Source organism: Montipora capricornis, chromosome 11 (assembly GCF_036669925.1).
Source record: "Montipora capricornis isolate CH-2021 chromosome 11, ASM3666992v2, whole genome shotgun sequence".
Classification (NCBI taxonomy): domain Eukaryota; kingdom Metazoa; phylum Cnidaria; class Anthozoa; order Scleractinia; family Acroporidae; genus Montipora; species Montipora capricornis.
The window spans coordinates 8,498,117-8,511,198 of record NC_090893.1 but is presented as its reverse complement, the minus strand read 5'-3'; the positions used below and the strand labels follow the sequence as shown (position 1 = coordinate 8,511,198).

General features: G+C 41.7%; 1 protein-coding gene across 2 annotated transcripts in view; it reads left to right on the top strand.

Annotated features, from left to right (window-relative positions):
- LOC138024102 (thimet oligopeptidase-like) overlaps nucleotides 1-13,082 on the top strand; it is a 31,408-nt gene that overhangs the window by 8,175 nt on the left and 10,151 nt on the right. Inside the window, exons 4-12 of one of the 2 annotated variants that reach the window (XM_068871207.1) lie at nucleotides 5,853-5,892; nucleotides 6,027-6,099; nucleotides 6,605-6,736; nucleotides 6,844-6,881; nucleotides 7,909-8,021; nucleotides 9,234-9,288; nucleotides 9,377-9,424; nucleotides 10,671-10,787; nucleotides 11,690-11,831. In XM_068871207.1, the coding sequence (XP_068727308.1) occupies nucleotides 5,853-5,892; nucleotides 6,027-6,099; nucleotides 6,605-6,736; nucleotides 6,844-6,881; nucleotides 7,909-8,021; nucleotides 9,234-9,288; nucleotides 9,377-9,424; nucleotides 10,671-10,787; nucleotides 11,690-11,831 (758 nt within the window). Of the gene's footprint in view, nucleotides 1-5,852; nucleotides 5,893-6,023; nucleotides 6,100-6,604; nucleotides 6,737-6,843; nucleotides 6,882-7,908; nucleotides 8,022-9,233; nucleotides 9,289-9,376; nucleotides 9,425-10,670; nucleotides 10,788-11,689; nucleotides 11,832-13,082 lie in introns of both variants that reach the window. The other variant, XM_068871206.1, reaches the window with a different exon arrangement.

Below are 13,082 nucleotides of genomic sequence, written 5' to 3'. Positions count from 1 at the left end.
TGACAACTGTAACCAAACCACCACCAAAAGAAGGAGGCGAAGACCTCATTGTCCCTTCATACAGTTTGTTGAAATTGTTAAAACTGGTTTGAGCCCCCTGAAGGCCAGTTGTTATTTTGGAGAAACTTCTTGTGAGCACAAACAGGAACAACGTCAATGAGCACTGGAAGAGCTGCAAATATTTTTTTTTGGAAATGAAATAGAGTGGGGCTGGCTTGGGCACTAGCTTCACTCCATAAAATGATTTATGAGTGAAAACTGCACTTCCTGACTGCAGACAGACTACAGTGTAGGCACTGTCAAGATTGCAAAGAGGTTTGCTTGTGTTTGTGAACTATGTGAGGAGAACCATTATTTTTGGAAATAGTCAAATAGTCAATACTCTGTTACATAACCATTAATGCTTTGGTGCGCAATAAAAGACAATACTCACAACTTGGGCGTAAACGAGGGGCAGGGAATGTACTGGCAAGGCGCGGATAAAACCCACCGCCGGTATGGACCACCGGATGAGGGGCCTCGGCAACTAGCCGAGGGGGTGCCTCATGCCTGTATTGCGAGGCGGGCATAGTTGCTGGCATAATGTCCTGGGGCCAAGGTGAGCCGGTCTAGCAGGGTGACGATATGCTACCTCCCTAACGGGGCTTCAGCACAGGGGTGAAGGGGTGCCGCAGGCGGCAATTCCCCGCCCATATTTTATTAAGGGCTATTGAATAGGTTACAGAAGCTCATAAGGAAAAATAAAATAAAATACAAGAGAACCAGAAAGCAAACAGGGTGGGAGGGAGGGATTAAATTGCTCAACGGAAAAAACAGAACTAGTTGAGCTTTGGAAATGTCAAACTGAGAAGGCTCGCATGGCGGGATGAATGAAATAGCCAAATAAGGTAGTCACGTGATGGGAAGTCACGCTCTCCTCCCAGGCGCTGCCCAGTATTTGCTTACCAGCATTAACATCTATTTTATTCTAAAATATCATTTAATGCTTTGGTGCGCAATAAAAGACAATACTCACAACTTGGGCGTAAACGAGGGGCAGGGAATGTACTGGCAAGGCGCGGATAAAACCCACCGCCGGTATGGACCACCGGATGAGGGGCCTCGGCAACTAGCCGAGGGGGTGCCTCATGCCTGTATTGCAAGGCGGGCATAGTTGCTGGCATAATGTCCTGGGGCTAAGTTAACCCAGTCCAGCAGAGTAACAATATGCCCCCTCCCTAACGGGGCTTCAGCACAGGGCTGAAGGGGTGCCGCAGGCAGCAATTCCCCGCCCAAAACGCCGAGATAAACGAGGAGTGCCCTGTGCGAAGCCCATTTAGTGGTTTTGTTCCCAATTTGACAGGGAGAAAAAATGACCCCATCTCCACGGAGTTGCAATAGCGAAAAGCAAACATTGCCTGCCCAAAGGTGAAAGTAGAGAACCGACGAGTGGAGATAGGGGTCGAAAGTACAACATGAGCATAAAAAAAATAAATAAATAAAATAAAAAAAAATAAATAAAATAAATAAATAAATAAATAAATTAAAAAATAAAAATAAAAATTAAAAAAAACCAAAGCCAATGGGCATCGCATAGAGACTGGAGGGGATAGGACCCTCACACAAAACAATTAACTGGAGGGGATAGGACCCTCACACTAGACATTTGAATGGAGGGGATAGGACCCTCGCACAAAAAATTTGACTGGAAGGGATAGGACCCTCACACAAAACATTTCAGTGGAGGGGGTCAGACCCTCGCAAAAAACATTCGACTGGAGGGGATAGGACCCTCGCACAAAACATTAGACTGGAGGGGATAGGACCCTCACACAAAACATTCAGCTGGAGGGGATAGGACCCTCGCACAACACATTTGGCTGGAGGGGATAGGACCCTCGTGCAAAACATTTCCGTCAAAATAGTCATTTCCAATAGTACTACATGAACTTGAGAGGGCAGAAAGCCCAAGGAAAGAGAATGTCACAGAAAGCCCTCAAGTGCAGCATGGGCCTTTTTTCTTTTTTGTTTTAAAGTAGAAACATGGCATTAAGCTTAGGATAGTGCTTTCACCCATGTGATGGCTGGCATGTGGCTGAAAAGGGAACGAAAGGGGGGTGCAAACGCACACAGCAGGCTTCCAGGGGGATGCCAACATGATTGCTGTACCCATAGGTGAAAGCACTATAGGTTCAGGACGATACAGGAAAATATGAATTAAGTTATCCAAGGAACTGTCATAGATCATTACTGATTGTTAGAAAAATCCAAGTTTCAATGAGATACTCAAGTGCTTTCAAGGATTCCAGGGGGTTGTTAGCAGGAGGAGCAAGAGGCCAATGACTGAGGAACCTGACATTGTTTCCTTTGGAGTCCTGATGTAAGCTTGGTATGTGTTAGGATTCCAGCGACCCAAAATTTGAAGAGCCAGTTGAAAATGCCAGTGATTCTGCCGGTTGTAGCAGCACCAATACTAAAGCTGTGAGAGGCAGAGGAGGAGCTGTCATTGTCACAGAGGTTTAAGAGAGACCATAAGTTGTTGGTGTGTGAAGTCTGGGTGAGATATGGTCCACAGGAGAAGCTGAAGAGTAGCTGGCCAGGGTCTCGAGTTGCAGTTTTGAGCATATAATCTTGCAGATCACACGATGCATAAAGGTCTGAGTTTGACCTTGCAAAACTGAGCCTGGCTGTCTCCCAGAAAGGGTCAGTTTTGGACTTTTAAATTGCAGTGTCAAATGAAGTAGGGTGAAGGATGTTGGGATGGAAAGAAATGTCTGTTCTAGCAAGGTGGGACTGAGGGTCGAAATTGCCATTGCAGGCAAATTCGCTGCTTCTTAAGAAGCCAAAAAATGAAAGGGTAAATGCAGCCCATAACATAAAGGAGTCAACATTTGGTAGACTTAAAAGGTTGTAACTTAGTATACTTAGATGCTATGGAGAACTGATGAGGTGATCAGGTGGCAAGCCTTCTTGCATTCCCATGGGAGAGCTTGATCCCCCTCAAACTTTTGTGAAGGACTGGCATAGCCAGAATGTCCAGGAGACAGCCAGACTCAATGTGAAGGTTGTCAAGTGCTGCCAGGTAAACATAAACGTGCCGTAGGAGCCTATATTGCACAGATGAGTAACAAAGGGGATCAGGGTGAACTTGTGAGCAGGTCGAACAGGGAGGGGGATATGGAAAGCTGATTAAAAATGAAGGGGCACTCCGTAGGCCAACGGGGAGGGCTGTGTAGAGGTAGTGGTGGTTTTTCCGGGCCATTTCCTGGAGCTCCCTCAGGGGTGAATGGGGATTATTCTGGAGGCAGGTTACGGGGTCTGAAATTGCGCACTGGCGACCAGAATTTCACAACTGGTCACCATTGTTAAGGTCAGATCTGTTTGCCAAGAGGTGTCTTACTTTTTATCCTGAGACTGTTTTGAAATAGAAATGAAGGAGTTTTTCCGTTAACAACCTCCATAACCTCACAAGCCGTTGTTTCTCATAAAATATGTATTGCAGGGGGAAAAAACGACTCAGTAAAGAGATTCAAGGACTGGTGTGAGGAATGTACCACTATGGCGGATTGTGTTCGACAGGGTGTGACTAGTGTTTCCGTAGCTGAAATTTTCGACAAACTAGGGGGCAGATAGATTTCATTATTACATGTACATTCGAGGTCGGATACATTTTCTCTCCAAAAGGTGCGCTTTTGAAAGTGAAAAGATAATGCTTGACACATACACAAGACCATGCGGTCGTTGCTTTCTGGTATCCATAAAACAGGTCAAAATGTACAAGTTAATTTGGACCCTGGGTTAGATGTCTGTGTTAGAGGGGGAGGTTTGTGGCTGTTTTCCTACGAAAGTCAACATCATAGGAAGGCCATGCCAAGCCCGCAACTTCCTTTGGGTAATCGAATGGTCGCTTGATAGGGGAACATCTCTACCGCCCTTTGGGGAAAAGAAGTGAGAAGTGCAGAACCAGGGGTGGATCCAGAGTAGTTCCAAGTGACTTGCAGAAATCACTCAAATTTCTTCCAAACCTTATTTTTCAGCCCTTTATTGCAGTTCACGAAATCAACTATCCTTCTTGTTTAATTTTTTTTTTTTTTTTTTTGAGAAAGATGACAAGAAAATCGCTCCCAATTGATCGACAGAAACAGCTTACTTCAACAACAAATCAAAACAAATTGCGAAATTCTGAAATCCCTGTTCAAGACAATAATTTTTTGCGAAAGAAACAACATAGCCCTCAGAGGTCCACGAGATGATGATCCACAAAATGCCAGTCTTTCTGGAAACTTTCAGGCACTATTAGAATTTCGAATTGACAGCGGTGATCAAACACTGCAACGTCACTTGAAAACTGCACCCAGAAATGCGACATATTTCTTAAACCCGTCAAAACAAGATGATTACGACTGTGGGTGCTATCATGGTGAATAATTTGTCGCAGGAAATCAGGGAGAGCAATTATTTTTCTATTATGTCTGACGAAGCAGCTGACGTATCAAACAAAGAAAATCTTTCAGTGGTGATCAGATTTCTTGATTCAACCAAAACAGTCAGAGAAGGGTTTGTGGGATTCTACATTTGTGAGGATGGAACGACAGGAGCAGTTTTCAAAGATTTAATATAGCTGATTTAGGACTATCTATGGATGACTGTCGAGGCCAATGTTATGATGGTGCGGGAAAATGGCATTCGGAGAGCACTAAATTTCAAATTTTCTTGGGGGAGCATGCCCCCAAACCCCCCTAGTTTAGTTGGTGCAAATCACTCATGAAAAATCCTGGATCCACCACTGAGAAAACCATACAGAAAATGCCGACAAGAATCGAGCTGGGCTTACTTTTTCCGAGAGGAGTGGGGGAACTCTTTGTGGTTTACCGATAAAGGAAATGGAAAGCCCGGGAAGGTCGTTATCTGAAAGGCGCGAGTTTTCTGGCAGCACCGCGACAAACTCAACATACTCACCCTTTAATGTTGCCCTTTAACTTTGGTTGGAACATGTGCTGATAACGGCGACTGTCCTTGAAAAATGGGGAAGGAATGTTGTTGCTGGCACTGGGATGGTTGAGAAGGCTGGCGATGAAGTCGAAGTCGTCGGTGAGTAGCAAATGGCGGGAGTTTGTCGAGGTTGCACAGATTGAGGCGGAGGCTATTAAGGTTGGAGCAGGAACTGATTTGGCGGTGGATTCCTCGATTTTCGTCCACGATGATGGAAATAAGAGTGGCTAACGTGGTTGGGGACGTGTCTGTGTGTGAAGCTCTTCTTGCTTGGACGCCATCTTGGAATAAAATTTGACCGTTTTGACCGCTGTTTCAAGCAGCGCATCGTCAGGGATGGTGACAATTGCTGGTGGGTCTATATAGGATGAAACTTCCTCAGCAGAGGCACTTGAAGTAAAGGGGGGTTCACGGTGGAGCGTGAACGTTTCTTTGCTGGTCAGATGGACGCTTGGTGTACGCGAGCTACAAGATGGTGCGGAAGGAACAACCGTGTGAAGCCGTTCAATAAATTGTTCCCGAGTTCCAGTAATAAATAAAAGGTTTGAGATAGCAAGGGGCGTAAAAAACCGCGTTTGTGAGGTCAGCAAATTCCCCAGCAAAGATTAAATTGCTCAACGGAAAAAACAGAACTAGTTGAGCTTTGGAAATGTCAAACTGAGAAGGCTCGCATGGCGGGATGAATGAAATAGCCAAATAAGGTAGTCACGTGATGGGAAGTCACGCTCTCCTCCCAGGCGCTGCCCAGTATTTGCTTACCAGCATTAACATCTATTTTATTCTAAAATATCATTTAGAGTAGTACCATGTTATGTATAACCAGAGTAACAATATGCTGATTGCTTCCATCATTTTTTCCATGCGTCTCCATTGTTTTACAGTATGCGCAAGGATGTCTTTGATAATCTTGTGGCCTTCCAGGTGATTAAAATAAAATCAATTAATTACATCATGATGACTGTCAATTTTGCTTAATATTTTAAGAGTGGTTTTAATTTCATAAGTCTTGCTTTTTTGAAGGAAATAATATTTTTTTCTTTGAAATTCCCAAGAAGAACAACAAAACATCATTAACATCAGAGGCTTCCAGGGCTCTGGATCGGTTAATCAAACTCGGACAAAGAAATGGTGAGTTGAATCAAATTTTAGTTTTTTATGACCTACATGTATGTACTGTATCCTGCTCTCAGTTGAGTGTTTAAGACACATTATCCACAAAAAATTAATAAGTTAATTTAATTGACACATGCCCTAGCCTCTAAGCAAACCTAGGCCAGCTGCCTTAACAGGACTGCCATTTTTTGTCATGATAGGTTTTTGGACAGGCTTTAGTTTAATTTGGACTGCTGTTGTACAATCATTTTTAAGCTTTAGTTTATGTGGTTTTGCGAAGCATGACTTGATGCAATTTAACTTACTTGATTGTGTAGCTAGTCTGGTTTACATTACAGTATAATATTTTTGGGTCATCCTCATCACTAGGATGGGGAGGGGGGGGGGGGGCTGAAGTACAATTTATTGATTGGTGCAGTCTCTGTGAAAATCATGGCTTAAGCTTGTCTCAGATTATCTACTTCACTGCCACACACAGCCCGTGTAACTGGGCCAATGCAACAGATTTTGTTTTGTTTAGGTCTTCATCTACCGGAAGAAGTTCAAACAGAAATAAAGGCAATCAAGAGTCGTATGAGCAGTCTGTCAATTGACTTCAGCAAGAACTTGAATGAGGAAAACACAGTACTGGAATTTAGCAACAAAGATTTAGGTAAAATAGATAGGAATTATTTTGTCAGTAAAGGCACTTTTTGGTCAACTTTATTTTTACAAAGAGTCTATGAATTTTTTAAATCAAATTTTCTTTTTTTTTAATAGTTGGTTTGCCAGATGACTTCATAAACAGCTTAGAAAAGGTAAAAATAATTAATAGGCTGACTACAAAGATGCTTGTCCATGTATTATTACTTTTCATTGATAACCTGGCAACACCTTTATGTTCCAGCATTGCAAGAAGTTTTCCTGGTAGATGTTTTTCTGCAATGGAATATGATCATAATTAATAATGTAGTAGATTAAGAAAAAGAAAAATGTAATATCTGCTCACAAATACATGTAGCATAGCAGGTAAGTCTCCGCTTACGAGCCAGAAGGCTCATCAGGCCGGCGCTTATCTCCGGTTTCTGTAGCATGAAGCGACTAGGAGTATTTGTACTCCCCCCCGGATGGGATGCTAGTCCATCGCAGGGTTACCCCCAGCATTACGCCGGTACCCATTTATACACCTGGGTGGAGAGAGGCACCGTGAGAGTAAAGTGTCTTGCCCAAGAACACAACACAATGTCCCCTGCCAGGCCCCGAACCCGGACCACTCGATCCGGAGTCGAGCGCACTAACCATGAGGCCACCGCGCCTCCCACAGCATAGCAGGGCAGGCAGCAAAAACAACACAGTAGGTTGGGATGTTTTCCGGCAGCTGGCTTAACTTTTGTTCAACATCCGTCCATCTTGACTGAACAAGCTATTGTAGGTCTGACTCAATAAAGCATGAAAACAAAATGGGCTGACAAGATGGGCCCATATTGCCCACTCAGGTAGCCAATCAGAAGAGCTTTATCTTGCCTGTTGGCAAAGAGTTTGGCATCATGTTTACTTGCAGCTTAGTCAGCTGTGGTGTGGCCTAGGTGTATCATGCTCAGAGAAATGCACGTACTTGTCTCTATGTCTTCATGTACATTTTACTTCAAGCTTATCTCAAATTGCAGGGTAATAAAGGAAATAATACCACCTTTTGTTCTGTAATTTGTTTCATTGTATGATTGAGTCTCTGGCCCTGAAAAGCCCATCTGTTGAGTCAGGTCAGTTATAAGTGTGTAATGTAATTATGTATTATTATTGATGCAAATTAGTAATTATTATTTTATGTTTTATTATTTGTTCTAGACCGAAGCTGGATTGAATAAAGTTACCCTGAAGTATCCACACTATTTTCCAATAACAAGAAAAGCATCCAATCCACACACCCGCCAGAAAATTGAATATGCTTTTAACAGAAGGTACGTAGGCATTCTCCTAATATGTAATTCACATTGTGCCTGAAAATTCTCTCACTGCCCCAACAGGAATCAGTAGATTAAATAATTATAATAAAAGGACAGTGGTGGTACACTGAAAAGGTAACACATTTACATCAGGTGTAAATCAAGCACAAAAGTGCACTTCATAGCACTTGGATGATTCAAGCAAGGAATGTAGACCTTAAATGTGCATTTAACAAATTGAATGTTTCAGCATTGTCTGACTGTACTCTTATCTATGATCATGACATTCGTCATCACAGTAGTCAAAATGTTGTGAACTGATGAGGCACAGCTGAGTAAGCCCACAACAAATTTTGACCACTGTGATGATGAATAAATTATTGTTCTCGATAAGAGTACGGACAACACTGAACCACATTTGATTATTTTGTTTTTTACCACTTCAACATAAAAGAAAAATATTTCAGAGCATGACCAAGATCATGACATAAAGAAAGAGCAAGCATTGTCTATAACATTCTCGCAATCTGATTGGTTTACTGTATTTACCAAAATGAGCATTTACATAATTATGATTAGCTACAGTGTATTACAACAAGAGAAAGTTGGCATAAGCAGCACTGTCTAGACTCTTATTAACAATGGCAAATTAGCCTATCAGATTGCGAGATTACAAGCGATTGTGTTAAAAAGCTCTGTTCCCTTTGACTTATGATGAGAAGCTTGAAGACCACTAGTAACAGTTTGTTTGATCAATTGGAGAATATTGACCAGTTTACACTTGAGAATTCGCTGGTTTTCATTCCCAATTCAATTGCAATTCAACACAAAAATCCGAGAAATTCCCTACAGATTCTCTTGATTGTGACTTGAATCTTCCGAAGATACAGATTGCAATTAAAATTAAGCAGCTTTATAACTTCTGCTTAATTTGATTTGAAATAAAGTTGCAATCATTAAGAAGTTGAGATCTAAATCATTTCTAAGATTCATCAATAATTTGTTTACGGCGAACAGCAAAATTAATGTCCTTGCTGAAATTTGTTTGGCAAAAATCAAAGAAGCTTTTTTCGATTTTGGCTCATTTTTGCCTGTAATCTTCAGAACTGATATCAAGTAATTCATTAAAATTTATTCCACTTTATTCATTCAATTCAATGAAGAGAGAGGCAATTGAGTTGGAATACTGCTGGTAAGATAATTTTCATGCTCTTATGACTGTTTCAGGTGTATAGAAGAAAACACTCCAATTTTAGAGGAGCTAGTTGAACTTAGACAAAAGGTATGTTGTAACGTAACTTGAGTTCTTTTGGTTTTTGTGATATGAGAAAGGCATGATTCATAGAAATCAGTGCTGTTCTCTCTTGCAGATGGCTGATCTTCTGGGCTATCCAACTCATGCAAGCTACATCACGGATGTAAGAAACAATTAAATTGTGGGGCTTGGTGAATGTGAAAACTATCCTACAATGGGAACATCTTTTCGAAGAAATTAATATCTGATAACAATGGAGTAATCATGTCAAGTGTTTCTTTCATTGCTACTCACCTGTTAAAAAAATTGTTTTACACCCTGAGCAAGACTTGAACCCATGCCTTGCTGTTGCTAGTCAGGTGTGCTAAATGCCACTTTTCTGGCCGCCCACCCACACGGGCCCCTTTTTTCCTTTCAGTCAGGTTGTTTACTTACGAGGGCAATCGTCCTTAACCCACTTAGGGATGCAGCTCGTCAAGCTGGCCATAGTCCTACAAGTCCCTCAAAGGGCACAGGTTTTGCATTGGTGAGGCTTCTACTTGGGCTGCCCCTGGCTTGCCAGATTGATTAATAATTAAAGTTTTAGGCCATTGGTCATCAGATTGCTAACAGGTGTACATCTGTGCACCTAGTAATGTTTTACTTTCTGCCTCCCCACGCATGACCAGCGTTTCCTGTTAACCGTCTATCTTTTGCAATTTCTAAAGTTCTTTCGCTTGGAGGATCAGAGGTGGTTAAGTCTTGCAGCCACTTCCTCAAGCTGTTATGTTAAATGGGCTAGCCAACTGAAGATCCCTGAGCTGAGTGTTTCTCCATTCAAGTGTTTCCTGCCTCTGTAGAAACAGGGTTTTAGGAATTGATCAACAAGAGAACAACACATCAGTAATCTGCTGCAATGCTAGTTTGGTGGTCCCAGATGTACTGCATGTACAGGTTAGCATGTCATAGGTCAAGTCCTTCTCAGGGCATAAAACTGATTTTCCTGGTGGGTGTGTTGGAAGCTTAAGAGTTTCATGTTTTTACTTTGGTTGTTGTATCATTTTTCTAAGTGTTTCATTGCCTTGAAAGCTGTTTCTACATTTTCATTGAATTATATGGCTTACCAATACATTTTTGGGTACATGTAAATGCAGTAGAAAATAGGTTAATAATAAAGGAAGCTGGCATTCTGTAGCATAGAAGGTGGTTATTTGGAAGTTAGTGAATGTACAGTGTTCTCATGATAGAAGGGTGACTCAAATCAAAGTTTGAGGGCCAGTGGCTGATTTTATGGTCAGACATTATCAGTCAAGGTACAGTGTAAAATGCATGACAGTTCCTGGAATTCTCAGGCACTGACTTCCTCCAGTGACCTTTTCCATAAATTTGTGACTCCCACTATGCCCCTAATTTCTCCTTTTTCTTTTCAGTTACGCATGTCCAAGACAGCTGAGGCTGTTTCTAGTTTCCTTTCTGAATTATGTGAAAAGTTAAAGCCACTTGGAGAAGCAGATTTAGAAGTAATGCTCCAGCTCAAAGAAGAAGAGGTATTTCTATTCATTATGCAAGTGCACATTGCAAATTCAACAACACTTACATTTAAAACATAAAATTAAAAACATAAACCATGCAATACTCTGAGAAAACAAAGATAAAAAGCGAAAAAGGTTTGGAGGCTGTGACATATTTAAAGCTGCCATCTCGGATATAACTAACAGTTTAAGTACATGTTCCTGTAACTTTCAATGATTCGTGAGTAACATGAATTTAATAAGGGACATGTTATCTTGCAATGTACCTGCAACATTATCAAGAAGTAGTCAGAAAGCTTTGCATTATGGCAGCTGTACTGTATTTCAAGAACTGAACCACTTTTCTGGGGAAAGAGCAAATTATGCTCTGCGACTGTGCCACCAAGTAGTTACCCTAGGTTTGTAGCCATTTAATTTTTTTTGTAAGGTCCCAGGGTTCTCATGTCATGCCTTCAGAGGTACTTTTTTCCATCCATGGCCATTTGCTTCAACAAGTTGCAAAAAATAGTGGAGACACTTCACCTTCTGGGGGTGTTATTAATTTACCTATTATCTCTCACACTGCAGCCCCCACCCCCCTCCTTATCAGTGTTGCTAGCAAGACAAAAAAAATGTTGGAAACTTAAACAGTCAACATTGAAAGGGGGAGAGGGGAGGGGAATTGGGAAAGGATCAACTTCTAGTTACAGTGGGTATTGGAAGTTAGAAAAGGTGTTTTTGAATGAAAAGTGTCTCATCAAAAAAAATTTTTGCAGCTTGTTGTAGCTTGCTTCACATTTCTTTCTCTCTGGTCAATTTACAATATCAACTCTGTTCATAAAACCAAATTTTTGTATACTACCCCACCGATGCAGCACCACAGTTTCTTTAGAAACTACCACATTCGTTTATCTGTGCCATGTCCATTGTGTCCGTAGTACAAACAGCTTGGATATGAGTTTGATGGTAAAATAAATTCCTGGGACATGCGGTACTACATGAACCTCGTGGAAGAAAAAAATTATGCAGTGGACCATAACAAGCTAAAGGAGTACTTTCCTCTTCAGATAGTCACTAAAGGTATGTTTTAGCTGCAACCCACTTAGTCCCCAAGACAATGTAGAGCTGTATAGTACATTCCCATGTGTGCTAATTTGTCCTCTCCCTGCGAGCAGAGCCTCTCTAAAACTCAGCAGAGAGCGTGAAAGAGAGGCTTGGCAGAAATTGTGTCAGATCTTTTAAGTCGCCGCAGCACAAGTTTCTGGGCTAGTCACTCCAGTCAAACCGGTTAGGCGGCTCACGTACATCATTTTTGACAAGGCAAAGGTCAAAATCGAGCCTTCAGTACAAAAGTCAATATGGTGTCTTGGAGTGTGATTGATACCTGGCCTGGGTTTGAGACTGTCTCCAAGCAATAGCTTGTGCATACTCAACAAAGACGTAATGCGATTTCTGCAGAGTCCTTTCCTTCTTGTCGAGTTTAGAAAGGCTCTGCTGGCAGGGTGATGTGTCTTCTACAACGCATTCAGTATGGCAGCCACATTTGTGGGGGTTCAAATCTTAGGTTTAATGCATCAAAGATTTCTGGCAAATAGGCTTGAAAATAATTTGATTATTGCTCTGTAGATAATGTTCATTCCTTTCTGAACTGATGCAGTTCACATAAGCTTGTATACAACATTTTGGTAACCATAAAATAGAATTATGCGCGCACCGGTGGCTCAGTGGCGGTGGCTCAGTTGGAAAGAAAAGGACGCGCACCTTGGCTCAGTAATGGTTGAGCACGGGCTGTCACGCTGGAGGTCATGAGTTCAACTCCGGCCGGACCAACACTCAGGATCTTTAAAATTTAATAACTGAGGAGAAAGTGCTGCCTTTGTAATTACATCTGCAAATGGTTAGACTCTCTAGTCTTCTCGCATTGTGTCATTGTTAACACGCAAAGCATGTCATCAATCAACATGCTTGTTTGTCAATTGTGGCATGTTGAGTATATGTCTTTTAACATTTTGAGAGTGTCAGCGTCAACTTGCATTCAGCATACCATTTCGAACAGTGGACTGAGTGTGTTTTTTTTTTGGAAAAAGAAAACAAAGACATGTGACTTTTTCTTCCAACACACACTTGGCAGCTTGTTTCATGTGCTCTGTCATTACCTTTGTCCCTGTTTCAGGCTCTGTCAGTCGATTGCAACAGCATAAGTTGCCCAACTAACTGCAAAGATCCTTCCAGCTTTCTTTTCAGTTTATTCTGTGGTTCAAATAATTATATGAGGCTTAACCCATTGACACATCGAACACCAGAGCATGCCTCCAGTTGACAAGGAAAATC